Raw genomic sequence first — 11462 nt, forward strand, 5'->3', positions numbered from 1 at the left:
GTCATCTAGAGATGGCAATAACTATAACTTGTGAGAAAAATATAATTTAGGGAAAATTTGCCACAAGGCACCGTTATTTTCCGGCGTTCCCCAAAGGACATTACCGATTGTGTCTTTGCCAGGTACCATTACAAGCTGAGTTAAATTTTCCGAAGTAGATCTACTATATATTTGTGTTCGCATGTAACCTTCATTCGGATTTTGCAAAGAAAACAATAAGTAAGAAACAAATTACAGCAGAATAAATATTTGATAGGAATGCTAGTGGAAAACATTTGATTGCAATCAAGTTAATTTTACGAAATAAAAAAAATGGATTATGGGAGTGTGTGACTTAAATTATTCATTTGGCCATGCGGATAAAGAATCGGATCTGCCACATTAGAATTCACAACCAAAGTTGTCTCCACATCCAATCAACACGTAAGTCTCCTACCCAAGAAGGATATGCTGGTTCACTTGAGGAGAAAATTTTCTATAGAGTTAGAATGTATGAAAAGGGGAAAATGCGCAGGGCCTACCGGAAAGAATTGTTGGAGTACATATGGAACTTCCTTTTTGCGGCATGGAAAATCAATCCGTAAGAATTCGCTTAAAGGGTCTCTATGAAAATTCTAAAACTAGAACCGTACTACTAAATCATGAAATTCCTACAGCCCACGAAAGCCTAACTGGCGCTCAATAGCTTATACTTCAAAGAAAAGAAAAAACATTTTCAAGCGGGACTCTCGGCACACATCGTGGTATCTGGTTTCTATCGGTTTCCGTCACATACATGCTGGAGATTCGGGCAACATAACATGCACGGTGCTCACAATAATTTCAGCATGTTTAGAACATGGCAATTTCGCCAAACATATATCATGATATCAGGTTTTTCAGCATACTCCCTCCCTCCCACCAAAAACGTGGGAACCAACAAATCCACCAGAAGCAAGTTTGTACCCCGGGAATGGCCTTGCTCTGAGAGTTGCACACGGGTGAGCCCAATGACACAGGCCATACATAGGGTGACGCTGCAGGTCATGAATGGAATGCGTCCTTATCCTGGCCCTGTCAACTGAAATAAAACGCATGCGGACCCTGGAAAAACGGAATCTGAAAACCGGTGACCACAGCGCGCACGAAAGCAACTGCCGGCCGGCACTCGGACCTCTGTGTGTACTATTTTTCAAACTAGACTAGACTAGATTGGAGATAAGAAGAAGCATCCATGAAAGCACAGAGAAAGTTCTAGAGAGAGAGAATGAGCTAATGCAAAACTTCTAGAGTGAGAAACAGCTAATATAGAGAGAGGGAGTGAGAGATTCACAGACAGGGGGCTGCAGGCGGGCAGGGCGTTTTTCTTTGGTTCTTTGCTGTTGGAGGAAAAGAATATGACGCAAAGGGGAAGATGCCACCACAGCAAAGTGAACTCAGCAAACAAAAACTAGTGCCATAGAACAACTACCCCTTTTTTTCATTTTAGTTGGATGGAAAGGCAACCACAAACATTTATCGCATCTCCACTCTCGAGCTAGTTAAATGGGTGGGCTGAAGGAACTAGCCACATTGTTAAAGGGGTGCTGCTGCAATCATTTGGTCGGATTGAAAATTCAGGAAGAAGTGATTTCATTTGGATTTGGTCGATCATGCATGCAACAATTAGGGTACCTTCATGATGGAGTTTGGGTTTTGAATTATCAAGCTCTCAATCATGCAAGACTGCACAAAACATTAGCATATCAAATATCGCTTTTCTCTGCCTTTGTGTAGACAGAAAGTATTGTTGCACTTGTAAATAATAACATGCAATTGATACAATATTTATCAAGTGTTGTAAAATGTAGGAAGCAGCTAATGTTACAGTTTCATTTGCAAAAGAAATTTAGCAAACATGCTAACCTGGAATCATAGCGCGGACCACCAAATTCCAGCATTTTTCACAACATCTGAAGTGATTCAGCATTTTGTTACCCCATGTCAATACATTTTGTGTTATAACCGCATCAATGTGAGTGTTGAAATAATTTGCACACAAATATTGTTTCACTTTGTAAATACCATGCAATCGATACTATACCAATCCAGTCATGTAAGATGCATGTTAAGAGGTAATATTTACGAGTTCTACTGCAAAATAGATTTAGCATTTTAGCAAACATGTTAATATAAATGGGAAATCATAGCGTTTTTATGAGCCACGTAACAGTCTCGATGTCGATAATGTCAAGCGCAACACAGAATTCCATCCTCGGCATTTCGACAACATCTAAAGTGAGTCAATATTTTGCTGCTTTCCTGTCGATACGTTTTGGGTTTTATCCGCAGAAATAAGATTGTTGAGATAAATTGGACAACAAAAATATTAGAGGAACATCCGGTCAAAGTTTTGATGTGAATTTAATACCCAATTTGTACCGGATATATATCCCCTATCAAGAGAACCAATCAAGTAATCATGTGATCAATTATCACAACCAATTCCATGACTCCCTACCTATCTAGCTAACTAATCCTAAAATGACAACCCAAAACCCCCATGAAAGCAACATCAATCACACCCACACAAACATATGGACTTCAAGGATGAACCCAAAAAAGAATACAATTTGTATTCCAATAAAAAACATCCCCCAAATTGCAGAAAAAAAAGCTGGCCACAAACAAGGTGGAAGCCAGCAGTCAACCTTGCAAAAGAAAACAAGCAAACATAAGAAACCCAAAAGAAAATCATGACGCGCAAAGACAGACACGAAACCGTGTCAAAGCATGGCCCTATATATAAACCCAGTTCAACCCAGCTCATCATCAGCCACACACACACACGCTGAGACGCACACACGACAAGCTAAACATGCCGACCACGCCGCTGCTCCTTGCCGCCGTGCTCCTCCTCTCCGCCGCGCTGCTCTGCTCGGGCCACCCGCCGGGCTGCCCCGTCCCGCTGCCCACGCAGACGGCCGACAACAACCCGCGGCTGCAGCGCGCGTACGTGGCCCTGCAGGCGCTGAAGAAGGCCATCACCGACGACCCCAAGAACCTGACGCAGAGCTGGTGCGGCCCCGACGTGTGCGCCTACTTCGGCGTGTTCTGCGCGCCGTCCCTCGACGACCCCTGCGCTCGGACGGTGGCCGGCGTGGACCTCAACCACGGCGACCTCGCCGGCACGCTCCCGTTCGAGCTCGGCCTGCTCACCGACATCGCCGTCCTCCACCTCAACTCCAACCGCTTCGCAGGTGGCCTGCCGGACTCCCTCCCCAAGCTGAGCCTCCTCTACGAGCTGGACGTCAGCAACAACCGCCTCTCCGGCGGCTTCCCGCAGCACATCCTCTGCCTCCCCAACGTCAAGTTCGTGGACATCAGGTTCAACAACCTGTGCGGCCCCGTGCCCCCGGCAATCTTCGACAAGAAGATCGACGCGCTCTTCATCAACAACAACCACTTCGACTTCGAGCTCCCGGACAACTTCGGCAACTCCACCGCCTCCGTCATCGTCCTCGCTAACATCCGCCTCCGCGGCTGCATCCCCTCCAGCATCGGGCGCATGGGCGGCACGCTGAACGAACTCGTCCTGCTCAACTCCGGCATCAGGTCCTGCATTCCGCCGGAGATCGGCGCGCTACGCGAGCTCAACGTGCTGGACGTGAGCTTCAACCAGCTCCAGGGCCAGCTGCCGGAGTCCATGGCCGGGCTGCGCTCGCTCGAGCAGCTCGACGTGGCGCACAACGAGCTGTCCGGGCACATTCCGGAGGGCATCTGCGCGCTGCCGCGGCTCTCCAACTTCACCTACTCGTTCAACTACTTCTGCGGCGAGCCAGAGCGGTGTGCGACGCTGCGGCGCAACGACGACCGGCAGAACTGCATCGCCGGCAAGCCCGACCAGCGGCCGACGGACCAGTGCATGGCGTTCCTGCACCGACCGCCGGTGCACTGCGACGGGCACGGATGCTTCGCCCAGCACTACTGATGCTCGATCACCGCGGTAATTGTTAGAGTACTGCGCGCTTGCAGTGGCTAGATTGTGGAATTGGTTTGGTGGTGGTGTAAAATGGATGGATTGGCGGATCGATCCAACAGGGTGAATCCGTACAGAGATTTCAGTAATCGTATATATATACACTGTAATTTTTTTGGTTATCTTTTCGGGGTTTTACAGAGAGAATGGTAATAATGGAATTGTAGACATACTACATGATACAAGATTATTATTACCCACTGATATTATTGATTGGTCTATTAGTAACATAATAGTAGCATTTTATTGGTTCATACATTGGTGAAAAGTGGAATACTGCAAAGTTAGCAACTAGTAGATTATTGTTTGGCTTCCTTGGCTTGAAAGGGAGTTAACATGAATGATGATGCAACCACTTCCAAATTACAATATATATTTAAGAATCTCGATGGATAGATTTGTCCTCTCCAATCATGTAGAGTTGGAAGCAACTACAACCATAGGTCAAGGATAACATGATAATACTGTTTATGAAGCAGGCAGGAATCATCCAATTCCAGTTAGAGAAGAATCAATGCCATGCACATCTGATAAGGACGGGGTCAAAGCTTTAGGTGGGTCGGATTGAAAAACTAGCCTAATCTATATGAAAGCAGCATTTGCTCATATGGGTTCCAGCTGCAAAGAGAGGAGGTGCACATCATCTTGCCTGGCTCCAGCTTATAGTATATTGCAGTTCATATACAGATATACAGCCTAGCTACTATTCCCACATTATGGACACATGGATCTGCTCAAAGTTCTAGTATGTCCTAGTCGTATTGCCGATCACCAGCCAGCTGAAACAAGAAGGGTAGAGATATATAGGCAAATGCAGCACTACTGCTAGCATGCTGGCCTCCAAATTTTGGAATCTCGGTTATGTATTTATGCATATGCCCAGCAGAACACGGCACCCGGATGGAGTTCGCAGCGACGGTGACGACGGCGATGGCGACGGACAACGTGGGCGGAGGTGGAAATGGAGCTGAACGTTTCGGCGACAGGCTGGCTGGAGGAACCGGCCGGCCGAGAACTGGACAAATGTGACCAAACGACTCGTGAAAGGTGACCAAATGGCAAACGGTATCAACCTCGCCAGCCGTCTGCCACTATGTATTTGTTGTATGTATGGAAATAAAAATGCCAACTTGCCCATAAACCAAGTGTCAAGAGGATCACACCATGTCCAAGTTAGAAAGATAAAAGGGCTTAGTGATAGACTTGTACCAGCGTCCAATAATGCAAGGGAAGGGGAGGGAGAGACATAGCAGGTAGGCCTAATGCTTGGCATCAATGGCGTGATGGAGAGAAGACACAAACGGAGGGTGCTCGCCCACCAAGTGACAAGAGCCTATCAGCAACCCAAGTACCCAAACCAAGCATATACCAACAGTTCTTGAGCACACCACACTATCTAAGACTTGACAACACAATATAGCACAGAAACATGTAGGTATAGCTGGTGCTACTTCTCTGTCATTTGGTGACCTATTCACTGATTATTGTTTGTTCCATTGGGATTACGACAAGCCCTTGCTTGGTGTTAGTACTAATCAGCGACTCCGCTTTATTAACCATCAGTTTTCGATGGGCCAGACAGCAAGAAATGTTAAAACTTCAATAGTGGTGGTACTAGGTCAGAAAGAGGAAGAGCCTGACATCTCAACACTTCTCAGCACAATTTTGATACATAGTAGCAGTTGATAACAGTTATCACCACCCCCTTTACCTTTGTGCATGAACGGGATGGTCATGATTCGGCAGGGCACATGCATGCACGAAAGAGATGCGTGGCCAACCTCAGATAGGTTTCCAGGCTTAACAATACCATAATAAATGAGCTGTCTTGTAAAGTGTTCCTACTCATCAACCAAGATTGTGACCCGACACAGTATCTGAAGAAAAAGCTTGGAATGGAATAGCATGGAACTAGACCTCCTGACTACCCACACACGATTTATGTAGTATTACTACAAGTTGATAAGGAAACCTAACTACATAAAATCTTTAGCATCTTACATACAGATTTATTCACTAATTAAATATATTACAAATACAGGCTACCTGATCTTTTAAGTCCTAACATGATTTTCTCTACCAGTACCTCGAGCCTTGACACTGAGTAATATGTGAGGTTCCACAGTCGGATTACAAGTCGTACTCCGGTTGCAAGTAATCTATTTCCCAGCTTCTATGACGGACCTGATTCCATGGATAAATGAACAGAATCAGCTGCTGCAACCAATGTAAAAAACAAATTCGTAAGATTATAATGAATAAGCCTTATTACCTAAAGCAAGAGGCGATGCGCTGAATGTGCTGTCGGCATTGCCTGCTGCAGACCCACTACCCATGTCTCCAAGAAGTGACGGGAAAGAGGGGATGGATTTCAGAATAAGCTTCCGCCCTCCTTTTCGGTTTGGTGAAATGCTGAGTGCATTATGCGGTGGTGACACCCTTTTTCCATTAGGTGAAGAAGTCTTGACGATACCAGGAGAAGAAGCTTCTTTTAAGATGCCAGGCATCTCCTCATCGAACGCGCTTTCAGCGACCTTTGAAATCTTGCGAGAGTGAACTGCTTCAGGGGCCTTTGAACGAGAGGAGCTCCCACTGCGGGGTTTTGTAGGTCTCGGTGGCTTTGCATTTGAGAAGTTTGGCTGTTTGAGCAAAGAACTGGAAAACATTGTACATCTATTAAAACATGTTCAATGCAGTTACTGAAACATGTTGAAATGTTTGGCGCATTAAACATCAAAATGTAGTCAGCAAACCTTGAAACATCGAAAGGTGGTGTTATTGGGACAGCGAGCTCAACGAGTTTGTGATCTTCGCTCTGTACATTAGCGTTCTGTAGGTCATTTTCTTTTTCTTTTCCACAACTTTCAGTCGGTTCGCCTACTTGTTTCATTTCTTCATTCTCCGCCGATACAGCACCTACAAAAAGAATGATAATGTCAGATTGAAGTAGAAAAGCCAAAACCAGGGAATATGTGTTCACATAATCATTCCGAATGAAAACAATCATTTTAGCACTGATCATATTTGCACATGTTAATCATTCAGAAATTTAGGAAGATCAAGTATGCAGTGATAGTGAAATTCTATTACCAGACAATGTGTAGTTCCTTACAAAAACTAAGCCTGCATGGTATCATGAAATTTCATGGCTAATGCACTGGTTCATGCAAAGAATTACAATCCAATACTTTTATGAAGCTTCATTGCAAAGAAATTTACCAGGAGTAGAATACTTCGTCAATTGTTTTATTAAAAAAATTAAGGTGCTACAGCATAAGTAGTCAATATTCAGGGGGGGTAAGCAACATATCATGTTTGCTTCTGGAAACATGACGTGCAAACCTGGAAACTATAAGGCATAGCATGGTTGGACAGACCAGAAAGGCAAAACGCTCACCATCTCTAATGCCAAAAGTGTTTTTGCAAGTTTCGCATCTGCAGTTTGTGGAGCAGCCAACACCTCCCTTTTATTCAATAAAATAGTTAAATAATTAGATCCAACTATAGCTAAAATTTCAAATGGTGTCATCAATTAGTTTCCGTAGCAACTATAATACCTGATAGCATTCGCAATATTTCTTGAGACAGCTTGACTTCTTGCAATTGCATCCTCTCTTATGACGAGCCGAAGCAGGTGTGTTATTAGGATCTTCCTGCAATTCATCAGAGAATTCCTGTTATCACATAATGGGGTGTGATGAATAACATAAATAGATTTAAATTATTAATACGACACCCACCTGAGTCTCTTGGGCAGCATCAGACAAGCGGATAACTTTTGGAGCAAATGCCAGTGGATTCCGGAATTCTATCTGCTTTCGAGTAGAGAGAACAATTTCCTCATGTATAGGCTTGTTAAGACATCCTTGACACGAACAAGGTTCCGAACAGTATACGCCAGCAGCAAAGCACTCACAATAACTGCATATGGCAACAGTGCAGATAGAATATCAAAGGAATATAACATAAATTCTGTCAACAGTACACATATCGAAATGTGCAGTACAAGTAATGGGGTGGTGGCATAAACTTCCATGTCCAAGCCTTTTAAAAGGAGGCTGTGTAATCAGGTTGAAGGGATCTTAAATACAGGAAGACCACTCACAGTTTCAAGCACTTTGACTTTTTACAGCTGCAACGTTTGCATGAGTCATCATCGTTGTTATCTGATTTACGCCTGCCCTCCAACGAAAAGATGTCAGGTAACTGGATTTATAATGAAACATAGAAATGGGTTATCACTCCAGAAGTAAACCAGAGGCACAAACCAACCTCTTCTTTGGGGGGCTGCTGCTTTGACTTGAAATATGATCATTTTCAAGAAAGCCTCCAGCTGAACAATCATCATTATTCATCTGAAGGTCTAAAAGACCAGCACCAGAATGGATGAAATTATCTCCAGCAGACAGCACATTCCCATGCATGTCCGGCTCAACTTTCAGTGATGGAACCAAAGCAGTAGTTGCAGGGTTCTGACGAGCGATTTTGTCGTTCACTGTTAAAGCAAGAGCATTTAAATGAAGACCGATACCACGAAATACATGTGGTGATGGAGTTTTTGCTGGATTTGTGTGACTTTGTGCAGGACTTTTGCCTTTGCGAGTTGAGAAGGGCAAATTTGCAACAGATTCTTTCTGCGCAGTCTTATGCGGATATCTGGATGCCTCAAAAACAAGACAGCGTCTTCGAACACCACGTTGTTGGGTCTCAACCTAAACATGCCAGCAGGAAGAAAAGAAGTTAGAGAGTATTATGATAACAGGTAAAGTCACTGTATTCTACTGCCTGCAAATGAAACTAGAAATATGTGAAGCGTGAGCAACATTGCATAGCATCCAGTACCTTGCAGTCTAATGGATTACATGCATTCTCTTCATTGAGATTATCCTGTATTTCTTCACCTGAGATTGTTTTTATATCTTCGGGAAAGACTTGAGCATTTTCTGCCTTATCTTCTCCCATTACCATCTCTTGATAGTATGCTTGGCTGGATGCACTGGGGTGTGTTCTGTCTGCAATGTCACCATCCCCAGTAAGTCTTGATAGCAAATATCCGCAAGATTCTGCATTATTTACTGCCAGCTGAATTCCTCTGTGATCTTGGTGCATTGATGAGTCAAAGGCCAAAAGCTCACCAGAAGTTACAGAAACCAATTCATCCCATTCACAGCCAAGAACTTCATTGTCATTTGCAGGCTGGCCATCAGGGAGCTGCATGTCAGTGGAAAACAAACATTTCCTTTTCTCCAAAGTATTTTTAGCAGTCTGGATGGCTTCTAATTTTCGAGATTTGTCCTGTTTAAGATCTGACCTAACACCGTGGCAAGGCGTTGTGTTATGATCTGGACTGCCAGAATAAAATCGACCACGTGGCGGCAAATCATTAGGCCCTTGGGGAAGATCAACAACCCCTTCATTTACTGAAGAGGTAATTGTTTGGCTCTCACGAGTTATAGTGCTAGTGCAGGCCAACAATCTAACTTCATTTGACGAACTGGATGGTTTGTCTTTGTCAGTGCCGTCCACGCAAAGCTCATTTTCGGAGAAGTCCGCAAAAGAGCTCCTGACAAGGGAAAATACCAGCATCAAGATTACCTTCAAAAGTAAAATATTTTCACTGAATAACAAACAATTATCTGAAAATACGATGGCATGAGCGTACTTGGAGAGCTTCGATTCCTTCTGTGCATTGTGGTGCGGGGAAGTGAAGATGGAGGAAACAGAGGTGATGTTGAGAGACTGGTGGTATGCTTGGAGGCTATTCCCCGAATATGCTGACTTGAGAGGCTCGATTGGAGACAGGCTATCAATGAAACTGAAAAGGGGTGAGTCCTGCATTCAGAAAAAGCGAGAGATCAGCATTAGATCAAGAAGAAAGAATGTATAATGAAAATCAACCACTCATACGAATAGCAAAAAAAGAGCTGAAAGTGCACCAACAAAAGCAGACTAAAGTGCCACTTAACGCAGTTACCAATGAACAACACATGCTGCAATTTGTGCCCCTATAACAATTCCTTACATCGAACTGCTAGATTCTTACATTTTTCTGCCAACACTACATTTCCATTTCCCCAAATCTCCTTCCTCCCCTGAATGTAGGTACTAGTTCATCTTGGCTGTTCTCAACTAGTTTTGCACTGTCAAAGTCGTACCTCTACAAGAGAACAAATATAAATCCTCCACTGAAGTAGAAACATGACAATGGCATGAGTGCAAGCATTAGCACCAAAACCGACACAAATCCCAAGTCAAACCTCTCACCAAAACGGATCTGGCCCTGCATTTTCAGGAGCATCTAATTCCGTCCAGCAAAATCCAAAACGCCCCTCACTGGCGCATCTTCAGATGTACAGAGCACAGAGCCCCGCATGCTACATCCACATTGCAAGAGCAGTCACTTGTGTCTCCAGGATGAATGCGTGGATCTAGAGCGAACGGCACGCGCAGACTGGGATGATAACTGCGCAGAACCGCTAGGTTCTGAGATAACCCGAGTTCCCCAACCTCCGCGGTGAATATAATCCTAACGACTGTACCACCGAGAAAGGAAAGAAATTAAAAACTCGGATTTTTTTTCCGACAAGAAGAGTGGTGGTTGTTTCTCGGCGGAAAAAAGCATGACGGTGGCGCCAATCTTCCGGGACCGGCGGCGTTGAAACCAAGTGATTAGGAACCGAGAACCCACACGACGTTCGGCCCCAATTCGGGAAAGAACCTAGCAACCAACATTTTTCCGGCCGAAAGGAAATCCTCGAGATTTCTTCACATGGCCGGACTTAGGAAGTACGGAGTATTTCCTATCCAAACCGCCGGAATCGAAGCAAGGGCGGACCGAGAGATTAACGGACGAAGACCACCGAAAAAGAAGAAGAAAAAATAGCAGAAACGCAACTAATCCGTCCGGCGCCGGAGTCGCGGATCTCGTTCCTCGGCAGACGAAACGCAACGGCCCAGCAGAGGAAGCGCAAGAACCTCATACAAAGAAAATCCCCCCAAATAAAGCAGAGGAACAGCAAGGAGCAGGCGCGGGCGTCACCTCCGCTCTGGCAGCCGGCGGCGCGGCGCGGCGGTCGGGCGTGTCCATCTCCGCCCTCCGCTCCACTCCCGGTCTTCCCCTTCCCCGCTCCTCCCGCTCTCAATCTCTCCTCTCTCTCTCTCCTTGTGTCTGTTTCTTCTCTCTGGGTCCCCGGCGCTGTATAGGGGAGGGGAGCGGGTGCCACGCGAGGAGGAGGCGATAAATTTAAGAGGCGGCAGGGCGGGAAGGCCGCCTCTTTTCGGGCCTCCGCTTTTCTTTTTCTTTTTTTGGCTGCCGCCTGCGCCTGGCTCGGTGTGTTGTTGGGCGGGCGTGATCTGATCCAATCTAGCGCTCGATGACTCACCACTTTGTGCGCCACACGCACTTCGTCTTTCTCCACTGGTCGTCTCTCCTTCTTCTGCTGACATGTGGGTCCTCGGACGCGCT

General features: G+C 45.3%; 2 protein-coding genes across 2 annotated transcripts; one reads left to right on the plus strand and one right to left on the minus strand.

The window, feature by feature from the left end:
* Nucleotides 1–2801: 2801 nt before the first annotated feature.
* On the plus strand, nt 2802–4119 carry LOC124674956 (leucine-rich repeat extensin-like protein 4). Its single transcript, XM_047211008.1, has one exon. It carries the CDS (start codon nt 2837–2839, stop codon nt 3947–3949), a length of 1113 nt encoding a protein of 370 aa, XP_047066964.1. The 5' UTR covers nt 2802–2836; the 3' UTR covers nt 3950–4119.
* Nucleotides 4120–5923: 1804 nt separating this feature from the next.
* Nucleotides 5924–11084, minus strand: LOC124679320 (protein tesmin/TSO1-like CXC 2). The gene is made up of 11 exons (XM_047215101.1): nt 11037–11084; nt 9660–9829; nt 8840–9560; nt 8270–8709; nt 8103–8174; nt 7738–7918; nt 7555–7650; nt 7395–7461; nt 6751–6913; nt 6270–6652; nt 5924–6181 (listed from the first exon to the last, which is right to left on the minus strand). The coding sequence occupies exons 1-11, from the start codon at nt 11082–11084 to the stop codon at nt 6171–6173; spliced, it is 2352 nt and encodes a 783-aa protein (XP_047071057.1). The 3' UTR covers nt 5924–6170.
* Nucleotides 11085–11462: the final 378 nt, after the last annotated feature.

The sequence above is a fragment of the Lolium rigidum genome, chromosome 7, assembly GCF_022539505.1.
Source record: "Lolium rigidum isolate FL_2022 chromosome 7, APGP_CSIRO_Lrig_0.1, whole genome shotgun sequence".
Classification (NCBI taxonomy): Eukaryota; Viridiplantae; Streptophyta; class Magnoliopsida; order Poales; family Poaceae; genus Lolium; species Lolium rigidum.